Source organism: Petaurus breviceps, unplaced genomic scaffold (genome assembly GCF_028583685.1).
Source record: "Petaurus breviceps papuanus isolate PSGF00001 unplaced genomic scaffold, PetGlider_PUasm1.0 90865, whole genome shotgun sequence".
Lineage (NCBI taxonomy): Eukaryota > Metazoa > Chordata > Mammalia > Diprotodontia > Petauridae > Petaurus > Petaurus breviceps.
Genome location: NW_027187367.1, coordinates 15,315,164 through 15,335,205, shown reverse-complemented (window position 1 = coordinate 15,335,205; position 20,042 = coordinate 15,315,164). Strand labels below are relative to the sequence as shown.

General features: G+C 43.4%; 1 protein-coding gene across 2 annotated transcripts in view; it reads right to left on the bottom strand.

The window, feature by feature from the left end:
• GLP1R (glucagon like peptide 1 receptor) overlaps positions 1-20,042 on the bottom strand; it is an 83,565-nt gene that overhangs the window by 16,113 nt on the left and 47,410 nt on the right. The window contains exons 4-7 of one of the 2 annotated variants that reach the window (XM_069073613.1): positions 12,740-12,852; positions 12,108-12,214; positions 9,949-10,021; positions 7,355-7,514 (exon numbers count right to left, since the gene is read on the bottom strand). In XM_069073613.1, the coding sequence (XP_068929714.1) occupies positions 7,355-7,514; positions 9,949-10,021; positions 12,108-12,214; positions 12,740-12,852 (453 nt within the window). Of the gene's footprint in view, positions 1-7,354; positions 7,515-9,948; positions 10,103-12,107; positions 12,215-12,739; positions 12,853-20,042 lie in introns of both variants that reach the window. The other variant, XM_069073612.1, reaches the window with a different exon arrangement.

The window sequence follows — 20,042 nt, the reverse complement described above, 5'->3', positions numbered from 1 at the left end:
CTCTATGTATAGAATATTTTCTTTTTTGAGGTGAAAGAGAGAAGAAATCTAAGAGATAAAGGGGGAAAGAGCTGTTATTTAGACAGGTGAGGGATAGATTGTGTGGGAGAGAAGGGAGCCCATCTCTGCTTGCTATCTCTCCTCCATCTAAACAGACACTTTCTTCTTCAAATGTGTTAGATCAGGAGACCTTGCTTTGTTTTCCTATGAGTCTTCCTACCTACCATGAAGCCCCTTTGACACTTGGTCTCTCTGTCTTCACTTGGTCCCTCTCCACTGTCTTTGCCTGCCTTCTGGTCTCCATGGTGATAGGGCACTAACAATGATGATGCTGTTTCTCAGAAAGGACAGACATACTGTGGTTTGTCTCATCCACCTTTAGGAGAGCTTTGCCTTGTCTGTCAGCCAGGTAGAGACTGGTCAGCTTATCTTAACTGAGTCCCAAGGGTCCACTCTTCTGTCCACTACTGGGTACTCCTGGCAGATTAGGATGCAAGGATCATAGGATCAAAGATTAACAGCTGGGAGGAACTTTGGAATTCATCTAATTCAACCCCCTCATTTAAAGATGAGGAAATTGAGGCCTGGAAAGATAATTAACTTTCCCAAGGTCATACAGATAATGAGGATTTGAACTGGCTCCTTCCATTGTTCCTTAATGACTTTTTTGGAACTCAGGTCTAAGAGAATTGCAAACTCAAAGTGAAGAAAGGGGGAAGAAAAACAGGAAAGGAAGCATTAGGGAGACTTTTAGAGAGGTGCCAGCTTCCTCTCTCAATGTTTGCTGAGCCCTGAGAAGACATAGCCTGAGATTCTGAGAGTTCTCAGGCTGAGGGCCAGGATGACTGAGTAGAAAGACAGCTAGACCAAGACACTGGGGTGATGCCCTAACTCTGTCACTAAATCATTAACTATGTGACTCTGGGCTAAGTCACTTGACCATTCTGAGCCTGAGTTTCCTTATGTATGAAATGAGGGGCTAGAAAAGAAGACAGAAGTCATTTTGTGCAATCCTCTCATTTTAATAGAAGCAAAATTTGTCTGAGATCTCGCAGGCAGTATAACAAGAGTCAAGAGTCAAACTCATTTTATCTGACTCCAAATACTGTCTTCTTTTCAATCTGCAACTTGTTTATACCAGATCGTAGCTTAAATCTGGTGCACACACATGCACACACACACTCTCTCTGTCTCTGTCTCACTGTCACTCTCTCTCTGTCTCTGTCTCTCGGCCTCTCTGTCTCTCTCTCCCTCTCTCCTAGCCCCCTTTATTCCAGGCTGTTCAGATACCTACAATTCATATTATGCTTTAATCTATTGTGTTCCAGCAAATAGTGCATCTAATTAACAAATCCTAGGTAGTAGTATTAACAGAAAAAATGAAAATAAACCTGAAATGTTGAATTTGTGACCCCTAGGCTAAGTGGTCCTCTTGAATTCCTTCCATTTCCATAATTCTGTGAGGGAGAAGATAGTCATTTCTCTGCTCTGTGACAATTCCCAGGCTGATGAGCTTTCTTGTCCACCTTCCTATTTCTCAACCCTTGCATATAGCTTCTTACCTCCTCACTCAATTGAAACTGCCCTCTCTGAGGTCACCAGTGGTCTCCTAATTGCTAATTCTGAAGATCGCTTTGAAGTTATCATCCTTCTTGACCTTTTGGTTGCATTTGACAACGTTCCTTCCCCTCTTTGGGGGGATATTTTGCCCTCTTTAGTTTTCTGTGACATTGATCATTCCTAGTTCTCTTCCTATCAGGCAGCTCCAGCAGTTCTCTGGTTTGTCATCCATGTCCCATCATCCCCCTTACCCTTTACAAAGTTCTCTGCCTAGAGGCTTCTTCTGTTTTCTTTAGACTCTCTTTCTTGACAATCTTTTCGATTTCCATGGGTTCCATTATCATCTCTATGCAGATGATACCTATCTTCATCTCCTGAGCTCCATTCTCATATCATCTGTTGGGCATCTCCAATTGTTGCTCTATGGATATCTGAAACTCAGCATGTCCCCAAAAGAATTTATTGTCTTCTCTTCCCCCCACCCCCAATACCTTCCCATTTGTTCCTCTTCCAAACTTCCCTGTTTCTATTAAGGGCCCCTTCATCCTTCCAGGCACCTAGGCTTGCAATCTCAGATCATTCCTTGACTCTTCCCTCTTCCCATGCCCCATATTCAATCAGTTGCCAAGTATTCTTTGTTTGGTCTGTGCAATATCTCTTGTATCTGTCCTCTAGTTTCTACTCATTTAGCAACCACTCTATTTCAAGCCCTGAATAATCTAATAGGACATGCATCTTTTGGTCTTTTTCCTTGCCAGTCTAAAATAATCTTCCTAAAGGACAAGTCTGAACATGTTACTCCCCTCCTCATGAACTTTCCATACCTCCCTCTTACTGCCTTCAAAACAGAAATTATCTTTTGTTTTTTTGCCTTTTGGAGGGCAATTGGGGTTAAGTAACTTGCCCAAGGTTACATGGCTAGTTTGTGTGTGTGTGTGTGGGTGTTAGGTGTCTGAGGCTGGAACCAAACTCAGGTCCTCCTGACTCCGGGGCTGATGCTTTACTCACTGCGCCACCCTAGCCGCCCCCACAACAGAAATTCTTAACCTAGAGTCCATGAACTTAAAAAAAAAAGTTTCAATATATTTGGTTTCTTTTGTAATCCTATGTATTTTATTTTATGCATTTAAAAACATTATTCTGAGGAATTCATAGGCTTCTCCAGACTTCTCAAAGGTATCTGTGACATAAAAAAGTTTAAAAATCCCCAGACTAGAATAAAATAAATATTCCTCAGTTTAGTATTTAAAGTCTTTCACAACTTGTTTTGATTGCCTATACTTATTTGTTACAAAGGAGGGTTTTCATTCTTTAGGGGTGAGGGAAGAGTTGTAGAGGGAAGGAGGAAGGATAATGATGGAAGGAAGGGAGGGAAGAAGGGGGGAAAGAAAGGAATGAAAAAAATGAAGAGTCAGTGAAACATTTAAAAATACACAGAATTGGATTCAAAAAAGCAGAGTAGTATGGATACTACAGTGTTAAATTTAGTAATACTTAAAACAAGCTGTATGTAATATACACATGGTCTTGTAAATAATCCTCTTTTTATTATGTTTGTCTAGTTATTTTTTAATAGACAAAAAATTCTTCCTAATCTGACTCTAGCTTGCTTTTCCAAGCTTACCATCCATTATTACTCTTCATGAACTCTATATTCCAGCCAAATTGACCTATTTGTGCCTTGTACACACCATCTTCCACCTCAGTTCCTTTGTATAGGCTGAGGCCCCTGCCTAGACTGTGCTACCTTTTAAATTTCTGCCTTTCAGAATTCCTAGCTTCCTACAAGCCTCTTGGGCCATCTACCTCCTGTGTGAAATCTTTTCTGAGCCTCTTACTTTGTTTTCCCTCCCTCCTCTTTAAGGATCAAATATAGTTATCTGTTCACGTGTTAAAATCACAGCCTTTCCTTCACCCCTTAGAATATAAACTCTCTGAGGGCAGGGACTTGTAAAAGAAAAAAATGTCTTTGTGTATCCAGGACCTAACACATTGGTTTGCAAATATTAAAGCTTAAGGAATGCTTGATGAATTGGGTTCCCACCCTTGGGAAGCTCTAGTTCCAGTCAAGGATGTACAATCAATACACTGGACACATATAAGAACTTAGAAAAGAACAAGTTGGGGGTTTAATGAACTGCCCAGGAGACTAGAGTAATACTAGCCGGGTAGGGTCAATCTAAAGTGTTTTCCTGGTGCTGATGAAAAATGACCTTTGGAAGGACAAAGGGGCAGGCATGAGCAAACCACCAGAGCAGAATCCAGAGACAGTAACAAGAAATGAGCCTAAAGGAATAGAGCTAGGTTTGAGAGGGCCTAGAATGGCAAGTGGATAGGAGGCCATGAGGTTTTGAACGAGAGAATGACATGTGAAAATGATGTTTGTGGAAGATTAATCTGTGTATTTCGTGCAGAGAGGACTGGAGTGAGGAGAGCATGGAAGCCGGGGAGCCAGTTAGGAGACTGTTAACAACAGCCCAGGGCAGAGATAATGGCAGCAAGAACATGGAGGAAGAGGCCAAACTAAGAAACAAAAAGCTGAAGGAGACCTTAGGTATCTAGTCTGGGAGGTTCTTAACTTGGATTCTTTTAAATTAACTTTTTTCTTAATGGTTGATAGCTGTTTCAATAGAATTCTTTTTCTTTGTAATCCTATGTATTTCGTTTTATGCATTTAAAAACATTATTCTGAGGGGTGGCTAGGTGGCACAGTGAACAGAGCGCTGGCCCTGGAGTCAAGAAGACCTGAGTTCAAATCCGACCTCAGACACTTAACACAAAAAACTAGTCATGTGACCTTGAGCAAGTCACTTAACCCCGATTGCCCTACCTTACCCCCTCCGAAAAGGAAAAAAGAAAACATTATTCTGGAGAAAGGGTATAGGCTCCACCACATTGCCAGAGGCCCAAGGACCAGGGGTGTGTTGGAGGCAGCTCCAACCAGCCCTTGAAAAAGGTGATTGCAAAATTTTCAATGTGAGCATTTACCCCTCTGAAATCAACAAACACTGCAAATCAGGACTTGATTTATTGTTCTATTGATTGTCTAGACTTAAGGAAATGTTAATAATGTAGATCAAACTTAAAGTGTGTCCTGTCTGCTACTTTCCCCTGTCCCCCAGAGAGCTAGATATTAAATATTTATCAGCATACCCCAGCCTAGGACACAAAAAAGTTAAAGTCCTTTGATAATCTACTCCTCTGTTTTTTGTGGGTGAGAAGACTGAGACCCAGAGAGGGGAAATGATTGGCCCATGATCACTCAAGTCAGGTCATCAAATCAAGGCAAGAAGCATTTATTAAGCATCTAGGTGTGCTAGGCACTGAGCTGAGCACCCAGACAATAAGTAGCAGAAGCAATCCTAAAACCTAGTTCTTCTGACTGGAAATCATCCAGTATTCTTTCCAGGGCAGTTTTTCTTTTTTTGTTTGTTGGTTGGTTGGTTGGTTGGTCTTTTTGTGGGGGGAAGGCAGGGCAATTGGGGCTAAGTGACTTGCCCAAGGTCACACAGCTGGTAAGTGTTAAGTGTCTGAGGCCAGATTTGAACTCAGGTCCTCCTGACTCCAGGGCTGGAGCTCTATTCACTGTGCCACCTAGCCACCCCCACTGTTATTCTTTTGAAGGAAGGATGACTGACTGAGGGATGGATGGTGGGGTGTAAGAGAGAGAGAGTCTGATGTCACTATGACACTGGGGCATAGGGAAACTGAACCTTCTGACAGTAATGGGGAAGATAGCAAGAGGGGATAGTTTGGGGAAGGAGGATGAGCTGGGCACAATATATAAGAGAAGAGAGAGGTAGGGTGGAAGGGGGCAGGAATACTTTTCACAAGTGTTGTCACCACCAAAGGTTTTTTCAGTTCAAGAAACGGAAGGAATAAGCATTTATTAAGTACCTACTATATGCCAGGTAGGCTTCAAAGCACTTTCACAAATATTATCTCATTTGATCCTTACAACAACCCTGTGAGGTAGGTACTATTATTATCCGTATTTTACAGTTGAGGAAACTGGGGCAAACAGAGGTGAAGTGACTTGCCCAGGGCCACACAGTTAATAAGTATTTGAGGTCAAATTTGAACTCAGGTCTTTCTGACTTTAGGCCCACCTCTCAGGTCAACTTTAGGAGGCTCCCAAGTCCTACTTCCTTCCCTGCCCGCCCCCTGTAATGGCCCAACCTAGCCCACCCCACACTCCCCTCACGTGAGTCTTTGCATGGTGAAAGGCAGAAACACAACCAGAAATGTTCCAGCAAAAAAAAGGGCACCATAATGATCAGCAAACTTTTTTGGCTAAAACATTTCCAGCTGGGCTCCATTCATACTCATTTTTCCTTTCCAAGTCACCCCTGCTCCCAACACCAATCTCCTGCTTCAGGCCTCCTGTCACATCAGCTACCTCAGCCCTTTCGATTTCCCCAGACCTCCCCTCCCATCCACCAGAAACCAAGAAAGCCCATCTCTGCTCAGTCTGATTCTCAGAAAGACCCATCTTCTGTCCCCTTCCATTCTGAGACCCAGCAGGGATAGCAGATTTTGTCAGGTGATAGGGGAAGTGAAGCCAATCTTCCCACCCTTCCCAGATGAGACAAAGCACAGATAAACACACTGGTGGGCTCAGACTCTCTCAGGTGATCCCTTCCCCCAAAACATACACACTGGCAAATTCCAAGGTCCCACAGTGTCCTATCCCAGATAGAAACTCCCTCTTCTTGTTCCCAGCTCCGAGTGCAGGCCATTCCTTTGACCCAATTGGATGCTAAAATGCTAAATCTAGAGAGGTGGTGGCCCCTCCCTGTGGGGTGGAAGGATTACTTGAATGACATTATATGACCTTGAGTGGAGGTGGAGGAAGTTAATCAGATAAAGGTGGGGGCTCTTCTTCTAAGAAGTCCCAGAGAAGTAGGGAAGTGGGGACTGGACATTCTGAAAAGGATGTGACTATGGGTGTGGGGGTAGCAGGGCATGAGCTATCAGGAAGGAACTTAAAAGTCAGGAGAGTACAAGTCCTAACTCCTACACTTGTAACTGTGGGTGAGACACTTAACATTTCTGGGTTTCAATCTCTTCAGCCCTAAAATGGTGATAATAATAATTACAGCAGTAATAATAATTATAGTGCCATAGTGGATAGAGAACTAGCCTCAGGGTCACAAAGACCTGGGTTCAAGTCCTGCCTTTAACATATACTGGCAATGTGACCTAGGGCAAATCACTTAAACTTCCCATGCCCCAGGAAACTCTCTTACCCATAAACTGCAGAGCACATACAGATCTGAATTGGTGAAGGGAATTTTCACACTGGGAGATCCTCCCATGGGTTTGGTTCTCTGCCTCTCTCCACCCCATTTAACCTCCCCAAATAACTATGCTATTTACCTCACCAGTTTGTTGTAAGGAATGGCCCCTGTGAAACTCAAAACACAGCAGAAATGCCAGTTGTTAAATACTCAGCTTAGTGACTGGCTCCAAAGGGATGTGCCCAGCCATCCACCAGCCTACTCCTAACTGTAAGCTCACTTAGGACAAGGACTAGTTCATTTATCTCTGTATCTTCTCCTCAACTCTTGGTGTGAAGGTCTGTTGGATAGCAATGGGGGTAGAGGTGGTGGATGAAGCCTAAAGACCTGTGATCCAGCTGTGTGGGAAGAGACAGGTGGAGTGTGACTATCTTAATATGGCTCCTTCCTCATACCTGCAGGCAGCAAGGTCCCCACAGGGAGAACCTGCAGTTTGCTATGGGATAACCCTGAGAGACCCAGGCCCCAGCTCCTTCCTCCACACACCCCCTTACCCCAGCCAATGAATATGTAGAGTCTGAAGACCCTCCGTTCAGAGAAGACTGACAGCACAAGGAGGGTGTACAGGTAGATGCCCTCCACCAGAAGCCAGTAGTAGTTGGCAGCCACACAGTACTGCATCATGATAAACACCAGTCGACAACTCAGGGACTCCTGTGGAGGGGCAAGACCCACATCAGTGCTCATGGCTGAAAAAGTCCTTGCTGCAGTAAACATGGGACTCCCCTAGGCCAGGATCTGTGTCTTTCCCATCCTACTGGGAGCTTCTGGAGGGTAAGAACTAGATCTTCCTGCCCCCATCCCTTCCTCAAAGTCTGAAGGTTTGCTACAGGGGGGACTAGATCTATCCCCATAAGACTGGCAGAGAATACCACTCTCATAAGACTGGAAGTTCTCTGAGGGCAGGGACAAAATCTCCCCCATCCTAAGATTGGAGGCTTGCTAAGGGCAAAGACTATTCCCCCCACAATCTTACAAGCCCCCTGATGCAGGAACTCATCATAGCAGAAACTCCCTGAAGGTGATGACTTTATTTCTTCCTTCCCCCTTATCTTCTTAGACTCAGTATACAGAATTCATTTTCATTATTAGGCATTATGGTGTAGTGCAATGATTTCTCAAAGTGTGGTCTGGGGACCCACAGGATCAAAACTATTTTTATAATAATACTAAGATTTTCTCATTTATAATAAAGCCAGTATCAATAGAGATAACCAGGAGTATGCTAATAAATATTTAACAACTGGTTTTCAGGAGGGGGGAGTATCCATGACACATTTTTAAATTTAATATTCATAATCAACATTTTCTCCATCACTTTCTTAAAGTCTAGATCCTCGACAACAACAAAAATAAATAAATAAAGCCAGATTTGTTGTTGTTGTCCAGTCATTTCAGTCATGACTGACTCTGTGTGACGTCATTTGGGGTTTTCTTGGCAAAGATATTGGGGTAGTTTGCTAGAGTCTAGCAGATATTGCTAGACTCTACTTAGACTGCTAATTAAGGAGACTTGGTTTTGAATCCTGCCTTAGACACTACCATGGACAAGTCATGTGCTTCTTTAACCTCGGTTTTCTTATCTGTAAAATGGGGATAATAATAGCATCTGTCTTATAGTAGAGTGGTAAGGATCGAATGAAATGACTTTAAAACCAAGCTCACAGTAGCAGCCCACCCCCATCAGATCTTTCCTGGCCACCCCTCCCCTCAGCTGCTAGTCATCTCCCTGCCCAAACTTTGATCTCCTTATCAAATATAATCAAATTATTTATTATCAAGTAATTATTTTGAGCAAATTACTAGGATTAGCATTATCAAATAATTAGCATAGTGCCTGGTGCATGGTAGGTTCTTAGTAAAATTATTGTTCCCTTTCCCCCAGCAAAATGATCTTGTAATTATTTTGTATAATGTGTGTGTATGTACATATTGTTCTCCCCCAATAGAATATAAGCTCCTTGAGGCAGGAGTTGTTTCATATGTTAACAGGCTTATGAAGAGACCTAAGAAGCCATTGAGTCCGAGTCCTTAGTTTTATTGATGAGGAAACTGAGGGACAGGGAAAGAAAGTGACCTGCCTTGGGTTACAAAGCTAGTAAATTTCATATTTATCTTTGTACTCCTAGTACCTGATACAGAGCCTGGCACACAGCAGGTGCTTAATAATTATTATATGATTATATTATATATTACTATTATATAGTTAATTTTATTATATTATGCTACATAATATATTAACTATATATTTTATATTAATACTTTAATATATTATTAAAGCATATAATATATTGATTGTACATCATATAATATATTATATATTTCTATTCTATTATGTTATGTCCCTAAATGCTTGTTGAGTGATATAGAAAGTATTTTGTAACCTTAAAGTGCTATATAAATATGACCTATCATCAGCATCTTTATCACTGCTACCACTAATACTAGTACTACTAATAGTACTATTACTACTACTACTGCTATGATTAGGGAAGCTGGTTGGCGAAGTGGATAGGCCAGGAAGAGGACCTGAGTTCAAATCTGGCCTCAGACACTGTGGGCCCCTGGGCAAGTCATTTAACCCTATTTGCTTCAGTTTCCTCATCTAAAATGATATGGAGAAGGAAATGGCAAACCGCTTCAGTATCTTTGCCAAGAAAACTCCAGATGGGGTCACAGAGTTAGACACAACTAAATGACAAAACAATATCTACCACTATTACTTACTTGTCTGTCTATCTTTGGGCCTGGTGTTAGGAAGACCGGAATTCAAATCCAGCCTCAGATACTTCCTAACCATGTGATCTTGATCAAGTCACTTAACCTCTGTCTTCCTCAATTTCCTCCACTGTAAAATGGGGGTCCTAATAGTACCTATGAACCAGGTTGTTATGAGGATTATACGAGATAATATTTATAAAACACAGAGCCTGGTACATAGTAGATGCTTAATAAATGTTTATTCCTTTCCTAATCTTCTTTCCACATCTCTCTCCTCCTCTCCCTGTCCTCCCCCTCATATTTCAGAACCCCCACCACCCCTCACACCCACACCCACATATACACCCATACACCCCTACCCGCACACCTGGTAGGAGAGGAGACCGTCCCACTGGAAGTGCCGGGTAGCCGTACCGTACATCCACTTCAATACGGCATCCCTGATGAAGACAGACAAAGCTCGGAGGATGAAGGACATGAACAGATTCAAGTGGATGTAGTTCCGGGTACAGTGCAGATGCCTGTGGGGAAAGCACAACCCCCAGCCCCACCACTGTCCAGCACCAGCCTCCACATGCTGATCTTACCTCACCACACCCCCTTCCTACTGCTTTTATGCCAGGGCAGGTTGGTCTCAGCTGTCAGAGCTCCCCAATACATAGTCATATCCCCAAGTATGCACATGCATACATGAATACACATACACACACACACTCCTAGTACCTAACATCTATCTATCTAGATAGATATCTGTTATCTATACTAGAGATATAAAGAAAAGCCAAACAATATATATATATAAATATATCATCTACTACATATCAGACACTGTGGTAAGCACTTTACAAATATCTCATCTGATCCCCACAACAACCTTGGGGGGGAGGTGCTGTTATTATCCTCATTTTACAGATGAAGAAACTAAGGCAGAGAGTGGTTAATTGACTTACCTAGGGTCACTCAGCTAGTTATTGTCTATGGTTGGATTTGAACTCGGGTCTTCCTGACTCTAGGTCCAACACTCTATCCATTCCACCACACACACCACACATACACACACACACACACACACACACACACACACACACACACACCACTTCCTATGCCAAGAGTTGAGCATCCATCTCCCCTTTGATCTTTGTTGGGAGATCTTCCCCTCCTCCTAATGGAGCAAAAGGAACAGAACATCTGAACTGGTAATGGGTTAGGTCTAGGCTGCCTATCTACTAGTAGTCACCTAGCATATATTAAGCCCCTACTGTGTGCCAGTCACTGGGCTAGATATACAAGGAAAAGACAAACAATCCTTTATGTCTTAGGCTAAGCCCTCATCTCCTTAAAACCTCTGGTTGCTTTCCACTGCCTATTGGGTCAGTTCCAAACCCTTCTACCTTCCAAGTCTTTAAAAAAATATTTGAAGACCAACATGAGTAAAGTCTCTTATTCTCCCCCTCCCTCTCACATACATGTCATGCACATTCCCGACTACATTGCCTGGCTCATGCTATTTTCCCCACCTAAAGAGGTTTCCTCTCTTTCCCCCTACTTAAACAGATCTTAGCCAGCTTTCAAAGATTAGTTTATATTCATAGGCAACAGATTAGAATGGTAGCTGGAAGGATTGAGGCTTGACCCTAGGGAAGAACTTTCTTGTGGAGCTAAAAACACAGGGAAGGTCATGTCAGTGAATTATCAAACACGGACTGTTGGAACTGGGAAGATCAGCTATTCCAACCTCTCCATTTTACAAATGAGACCCAGACAAAGAAACTGGCTTGCCTAGGATTACATAGCTAATTGGTGGTAAAGTCAAAATGAAAATTTAGGCTTCCTTAAATCTGGACTTAATTCTAGTGACCTTTCTACTATTTGTTATTTTTAAGAGATTATAGAAATCTTAAAAGAATAGAACAAAAACAAGAAAGGAGAGTTAGGATGAATCTTCTTATTTGAAGTTTAAGATGAGATTCCTAGCATAATGTTGTTGTTGTGGTTCAGTCATTTTCAGTCATGTTCTATACTTTATGACCCCATTTGGGGTTTTCTTTACAAAGATATTAGAGTGGTTTGCCATTTGCTTCTCCAATGGATTAAGGCAAACAGAGGTTAAGTGACTTGCCCAGGGTCACACAGCTAATGTCTGAGGCTAGATTTGAACTCAGGTCTTCCTGACTCTAGGTTTTTATCCACTGAACCACCTAGCTGCCTTCTTCTTAGCATAATAGACACTCAATAAATGTTCACTGATTTTATTTTAGTCCAGTGAAAAGAAGATGGTTCTTCACAGAGGTATTATTTGGGTTTGGAGAATTAGATCTACAAGGATCCTCAGCCCCGCTCCCTCAAGATCATAAATGATGAACTGAAGCCCAGAAAGGGAATTCAAACCCAGGTCTTCAGACTCAAAACCCATCATGCTTCTTGCTACAATACTCCCTTGCAAAAGTAGGGGCAGGCTGCTGCTGTAGAGAAGATCCCATTCCCCTGACTCTCCAACACTTTTCCTGCCCAGTTCCCATTAGTTACCTGAATCGAAGGAGGATGGCTGTGGCGATGACCAAGGCTGAGAACGAGAGTGCATAGCCCACAGTGTAGATGACGGTGAAAGACAGAAGCTGCTCCTCAGGGTGACTCTGTGTGGATGTGGGTTTGGGGAAGGCAGGAACAGGGACAGGACTGTTACTTCCAATGCCGTCTTCCTCCCCACTCAGACCAGCATGATAGTGATCTCCCCTAGTTGTGGTACATCTGGTGCATAGAGTCTACTTGGAACTAGAAATCATTTCCAACCTTGACCCATTCCTTGCCCACTCCCTTGGATCAAAAGAGTGAGCTTCTGGTTTAAAGTGTGAGAGAGGCAGAGGAAGACAGTTGTCTGCATGCTCCCAGGGACACTACAAATGGTCTCTCAAGTAGGGGGAAGAGTACCTGGACAATACTGGTCACCCCAGTGACCCAGAATGCATTCTATGCACAGAACCTGAAGGTAGGGGATGGATGATGATCCAGGTGAGCTCATGTCTTCCCAGAGCCTTCCATCCCGAACTCATGTCTTGTCCCGCTTCCTTCTCACATGTAAGTGAACCGCTCTGTTTCCCATTCCTGTTATACATCCACTTGTCTTTCCCTTCCCCTTGTCTGTTCAAACCCCAGCTTACCTCTTCTGACTTGATCTCACACTCTGACAGGTCCCTCCAGGGCATGGTGGAGTTTTTGTCCTGTAGCCACACACCCTCAGTTGTGCAGAATCGATATACATGTCCCTGAGACACTGAGAGGGGAAGGGAAGACCCATGGAGATGGACAGGATGGAAATATGGGGAGAGAGGAGACAGGGTGATAGGGAAAGGGAGACCCAGGAAGATGGACGTATATGGAGAGAGGAGACATGGTGAGAGGGGAAGGGAGACCCAGGGAGATGGACAAGATGGAAATATGGGAAGAGAAGGAGATATAAGGAGGAATAGTGACAAGGAGGGATGGAGATATTGAGAGACAGGAAGTTGGGGAGATAGGAAATATGGGAAGATGGATAGGACACATGGAAATAGGAGGTGAGAAAAATAGGAGATGAAAATATAGGAAGAAATGGGAATTTGAGGATACAGGAGAAGATTATGAAAGAGGATGATTGAGAGAGCGTGGAGAAATAGGCAGAGATGTAGATATGAGAAAATGGGGACAGAAAGATGTCATTAGCTACCAAAAAGAACACAAAATCCTAGCTTCTCTCACCTCTCCACATGCCAGGATAAGTAATTAAGTAATCAGGTGCCTCACAAACTCTCTACCTCCAATCTCCAACCCAAAGGACAGAGCATTCCTCTCTTCCCCTCTCCCTTCTTGACTCCCCAGTTTAGATTCCCATAGGTAGGATTAAAAGTGTCAAGTCACTAATGAAAAATCTTCCCACTCCCATCTTGGTCCTCCCAATCCCCTCTTCCTCTTCCCTGAGTGAGAAGTGAGCCTGACAGATACCCCTACAGTAGCCTCAAACCTTCTCTGACCCCCTTCCCAACAGAGATTCCCTTGACTCTGGTCTTCAAAAACACCCCCAACAACATCAAGGTAGGAATGGATGTTGCCCATGGCTGGAGGAAGGATTGGGGAGGGGACAATGGCAGGAATGGTGAAGTATTTGTGGGCAGGGCTGATGGAGGAATTAGGAAGAGGAAGAGGTGAGGGCATCTTAAGGAGAAGGGAAGTGGGGGAGAGAAAGGAGAGGAAGGACAAATAACCCTTGAGATAGGAAGACCTGGAGATGAGGGAAATAGAGGGCAGAAGTTCAGAGGAACAAGCTAGCTGGGTTTGTTTAAGGTGGAGGACCCCTAGGGGGAAGATTTTTAGACTCTGTCTTCCTTTCTTTTGCTCTTAACCATCACAATTGGCATTTGTTAAGAGGTAGTTTGGTGCCAACAGGTCTTTAATGAGACAAGCCTTTTCCACATCCCTGCTTACTGCTTCTTAATCACACCCACTAAACGATTTAATCACTGCTCTGAGGGGAGCAAGTTGGCCAGCCCCCATTACTGCTTGTCATGCTTCCTCTGAGACACATTAGGTCAGTGTCCACCTCCTGCTCTTTTCCACAAAATGTCCTGAGTAATTGCTATAGACAAAGCTTTGTGCTGGGCTCTGTGGGAGATAAAGTGGAAAAGAAACAGTTCTTATATCTTCCATTCTGATGGAGGAGTCTCAGCCCCTGCCCTCAGGAAGCCCTCAGTGAGGAGCCCCTCCCCCCCTCTCCCGTACGTGTGTGTGTGTGTGTGTGTGTAATACACAGATGTACATAGCATTATGAAAAACAAAAAACCATCATATAAATCAAAGGAAAGTGCCACAAAATTCATCTCTAAGCCTAGAATATACCCCAATACTACCCCTCCCCACCACACCACTCCATGGCAGGGGTGAAGGTTCCCTCTTCCCTGCAAGGCCATCTATACATGAATGCTTTCTCCAAGGTAACTAGCTATTTCAACTGGTAGATCAGATGGCATTTTCTCAGTCCTTACATTCTACTGGAGAGTACAGTTGGTAAGTAAATAAAAATAATTGAGGATAGAGAGAATACTAATAAATGGGGGGATCAAAAAAGGAGGAGGTGGCATCTGAACTGAGCCCATAAGGTAGCTATGGATTCTTCGAGGAAGAGATGAATGGGGAGAGGATGCCAGGTATGAGGAAAGGGGAGGGGCAGAATGTTTGTTCATTGAAAGAACAAGAGATCTGGAATGTAACATTTGTAAAGAGCAGTAAAATAAGAGAAGTCTAGAAATATAGGAGGGAGCCAGATTGTGGAGAGCTTTACATGCCAGATGGAGGAACCTATATTTTATCAGGCAGCTAGAGGGCACAGTAGACAGAGAGTTGGGCCCAGAGTCAGGAAGACCTGAGATCAAATCCAGTTGAAGACACTAACTAGTTGTGTGACCCTAGGTAAGTCAATTAATCTTAGTTTCCTCATCTGTAAAATGGGGTGATGTAGTTGGATTTGTGTCTTAGGAATATTATTTTGGCAGTTCTATGGTGGCCGGGTTGGAAGAGGGAAAGAGTGGAAGCATGCTGAAAGATTAATTAATTAATTAAGAGGCTTGGACAGAACTCCATATGAGAGGAGATGAAAGACTCTGAGTGCAGAGAAAGGAACAAGTTCAGGAACCTCAGAATCAACAAGATTTGGCAACTGATAGGATGGGGGTGGGAGGGCAGGGAAGGGAGTGCTAACAGTCAAAGATGGTTTGAAGGTTATGAAGCTGGTGATTGAAAGGACAGTGGTACCCTCCACAGAAATAGAGAAGTTTGGAGGAGAGGCAAGTTTAGGGGAAAAGATAGGGAGTTCCATTGAGTTAAAGTGGCCAGTGGGACGTTCAGATGGAGATACCTTACAGGTGGTTGTGGGACTAAAGCTCAGGAGAGAGACTGGGGCTAGATCTATGAATCTGGGAGTTATCTACATAGATTGAACCCATGGGAGCAGATCCCTAAGAAAGTAGAGATAGGAAGACCACGATGGAACCTTGGGGTCCCCCATGTTTAGTAGGTTAATAATCCTGCATGAGACTGAGAAAGAGCACTCTGGCCAAGGGAAGGACCAGTAGAGAGTGGTATCATGGAAGCTAAAGGAGGAAAAAGTATTTAGGAGGAGGGGGTTGTCAAAATGCAGGCTGGTTAGGTCAATATGGACACACATATCCCTCAGAAAAACAAAAAAAAAAAAATAGGTGGGGAGGCTAGGTGGAGCAGTGAATAGAGCACTGGCCCTGGAGTCAGGAGGACCTGAGGTCAAATCTGACCTCAGACACTTAACACAAAAACTAGCTGTGTGACCTTGGGCAAATCACTTAACCCCAAGTGCCCTCCAAAAAGAAAAAAAAAAAGCCCAATAGGTATGATCTGATGCAGAGTGAAGTAAGCAGAACTGGGAGAACAATTTCTGTAATGACATTATAGAGAAAAACAACTTTGAAAGTCTTCAGAATTCTGATCAATGCAATGAGTTAAGAAGACCAGAGATGAAGCATGACACTCACCTGGCACAGAGCTGATAGACTTAAACTGAAGAGAGACTTACATACATTTTTGGGCATGGCCAATGTGGAAATTTGTTCTGCTGGACTAAAATATTTGTTATGAGCATTTCATTTTAATTGTTCAATGGGGGAGGGACAGTGAGGACAGATAATAAATACTGGTGAAAATAAATTAACTTAAAAGAATAAGTCTAGAGACTATATCTGTGCTTTCATTGATAGAGGGAACTCTCAGAGGAGGAAAGTCCCTTTACCTATTCAGGTTAGCACCTTCTAGACTTAGAGTCACCTACTAAAGCAATGGAGAGGTTTTTTGTTGTATCATTTTAGTCATGTCTGACTCTTTGTTACCCCATTAGGGGATTTTCTAGGCAGAGATACTAGGTAGATTTGCCATTTCCTTCTCTAACTCATTTGAAAGATGAGGAAAATGAAGTAAACGGGGTTAAGTGACTTGCTCAGGGTCACACAGCTACTAAGTACCTGGCCCAGGATTTGAACTCAGGAAGAGTTTTCCTGACTTCAGGTCTGGCACTCTATATACTTTGACACCTAGCTGTCAACTGATAAGTTTAGGTTAATATTCTCTCTGTTACCCAGAGTCACACTCCCAATATATGTCAAAAGGCACTCTTGAACACAGGTCATCCTGGTTTCCAGGAGGAAATTTCAGTGGATAGAGCACTGGGCCTGGGGTCAGGAAGACTTTAGTTCAAATCCAGCCTCAAACACTTACTAGCTGTGCGACTCTAGGCAAGTCACTTAACCTCTGCTTGCCTTATTCCACTGAAGAAGGAAATGGCAAACCACTCCATTATCTTTACCAAGAAAACCCCAAGGATAGTATGGTCCACAGGGTCATGAAAAGTCAGACATGACTCAACAACAGCAATTTCCTGGTTTCCAGGCCAGTTCTATCCACTATACAAATGCAGCCTCTCAAAATGCTTCCTCTGGGGAGCTGCCTCCACTGCTGTCTGGACCTTAGGACCTCATCCCTCCTCATCCTCTATAAAGAAGGTGAACAAAGTAAAATATTAATAGTGTAAAGCTCAGCTATCACCCTCCTCATTTTATATAGAAGCCACAAGAGAACATCAGTAAAACTTCATTAATTATGATTTTACTAGCTCAGAGTTTGCATTAACTTTGGACAAGGCTGGTGCTGAAGTTAGCACTGACATTCTCCCCAAGGAAAGGTTTCCTGAGCAAACTAAATGTGTGGCTGAGAAGTTAGGGGTGAATCATTTCCTCCATTACAGCATTCCCATGGCTGTTGTGCTGTGGAGGTGACCCCTCCAAGGCTATCAGAGTCCATGCTCTAGCAGGGGTTGCCAAGCTAGCTACAAAGACTTCCTGTTTGTCAGGTAATGAGTTATTACAGTAGTCTAGCTGAGAGAGAGGATCTGTCATGGAAGCATCCGTCTAGTACTGGAGGGGACCTCTGGGACTGCTATCAAATACAAATGACTCCTTTTTAACAGAGGAGGAAACTGAGGCCCATTAAGTTATTTAGGGTTATAGAATAAGGGGTCTAGAGCTGAAAGGGGCCTTAACAGATCCTGAGGCAACCAGATGGCATGGTAGATAGAGCACTAGGTCTGAAGTCAGGAAGATCTGAGTTCAAATTTAACCTCAGACACTTACTAGTCATATGACCCTGGGCAAGTAGCTTAATCCTATATGTCTTAGTTTCCTCATCTGTAAAATGAGCTGGAAAGGAAAAGGCAAACCACTCCAATGTATTTGCCAAGAAAACTCCAAGTGGGGTCACAAAGAGTTGGACCTGACTGAAACAACTCAACAACAAAATACAATAATAGCACCTACCTCCCAGAGTGGTTATAAGGATCGGCTGAGATAATATTTATTTGTAAAGTACATAGTGCATGGTAGGTGCTGTGCAAGTGCTAGCCATTACTATAATGATCTAATCCCATTCCTTCATTTTACAGTTAGACCCCAGGAAGTAACCAAATCCTGTTGGTCCCCCTCCCCCATCTAGTTAATTTTCCATTCCCCTTGATGGGGTACGGGTTCTGGACCCCTCCTCCTCTTTGAACTTTCAACCCAGCCCCTGAACTTTCCCACATGGTGAAGCCTCTGGCCTTTGCCTGAAGCATCCCAGCAATCCTTTCACCTGGCCTTCCATTGTGGCTCCTTCAATTCTCTGCCACCTTCAGGTCACCCCAGCCTACTATCCACTCCCATCCAAATCTTCCCACCTATAAAAAGGGTTAGTCTCATCTATCAAAGCTAGGATTCTTAAAATCTTGTCCTCTCTAACCAGTATTTTAATAAACCCAGTCTCTGACTAAAAGAGGGCTTGAGTCAAATTCTTTCAAGGCAGGATCCACATCTTTTACCCTTGAATTTCTGGGTTCCCAGCACGCCTAGACCTCAACACCCCTGTCAAAGTGAACTTCCTAAATTACATGTCGGACTTTGTCACTATTTCTCCCTACCACTTCATTAACTCCCTCTACCCTCTAAGATCAAGTAAAAAATGCTGTTTAATCTTTAAAGCTTCTTTCTGCCTTTCCAATCTTTTAGCATTTTACTCCCCTCCAAGTACTCTCCTGCCACATTAACCTTCCTTTCGTTCCCTGCCTTCTCATTCTCTGTCCCTTTTGCCTGGAATTCTCTCCTTGTTCTCCTTTTCCTCTGAGCTTTCTTGGATGCCTTTGTGTCTCACCTGAAAATCCTACCTTCTGCAGGGTCTCTCTCCCCTCCAGTTCTATCTACTGCCAGCTCCTTCCTTCTGAGATTACTTTCTACTTACTCTGTGTGTGTATATATGCATACACACACATGTGTACACACATCTGGATAAGTACATACACATCATTTATGTATATGTACATATATGTATAATGAAGAATAGTTGGGCGGGTCCCAATATCCCAGAAGAATTTGCTTAGGGAGTCTCCAAGTTAAAGAGAGGCATTTATTGGGGTAATGCACACAGAGAGCCTGCTCTCATGGGAGGCAGAGCAATTGGCCAGGTTAGGTGTAGGATAGGGGTAAGGGGTGCAGGAGAAGGGAGGAGGGGCAGGCGCAGCTCTGAAATGCCTGGGCTATCAGATGACTTTGTCATACAGATAAGCAAGGAAAACAGGAAAGGGGGAAGGGCTGCCCTGGGATGTCACATAATTGGGGGTGCTTTGTGAAAGAACACAGATAAATTTGCAGTGGAGGCATCAATGCATAGTCTTCTTGGATCACTTTTCTGGCTGGTCACACCCTGCATCTTACCTCGTATCTGCCATCCATCATCCTGCTTGCTCCATCTGCCTCAAGCACTCCTTTCTACTTCATTGTGTACTCATATATACATACACATACATATATATGTATAAAATATAACACTTGTATGTACCTAGTTCTTTGGGTTTTTTTTTTTTTTTTTGCCTTTTGGAGGGCAATTGGGGTTAAGTAACTTGCCCAAGGTTACACAGATAGTTTTTTTGTGTTGGGTGTTAAGTGTCTGAGGCTGGAGCTGAACTCGGGTCCTCCTGACTCCGGGGCTGGCACTTTACTCACTGCGCCACCTAGCCGCCCCATGTACCTAGTTTTTACCTGATATCTCTCTCCACTGGAGCCCAGGTATTCTCACACATGGAACAGTGCTCACGTGTACAAATCAGTCAATCATGCAACATTCCTTGTGTTAAGCCATGGAGAGACAAATAAAGGCAAAAACACCATCCCTCCGCCCTCTTCAGAATGGGAGCTCCTTGAAGGTAAGGACTATTTTTGCCTTTATCTGGATCTGCTTCACATCTGATGAATGTTTGTTGAATGACTGATAGATCTGATGAAATGGGCCCTGTCTCATGTGAGAATACCTGGTCTCCAGTTGAAAATCTCTCCTCTCCCTATGCCCAGTTACTGGGTGGTTAAAGGATGTTAAGCAACAATCTGAGAA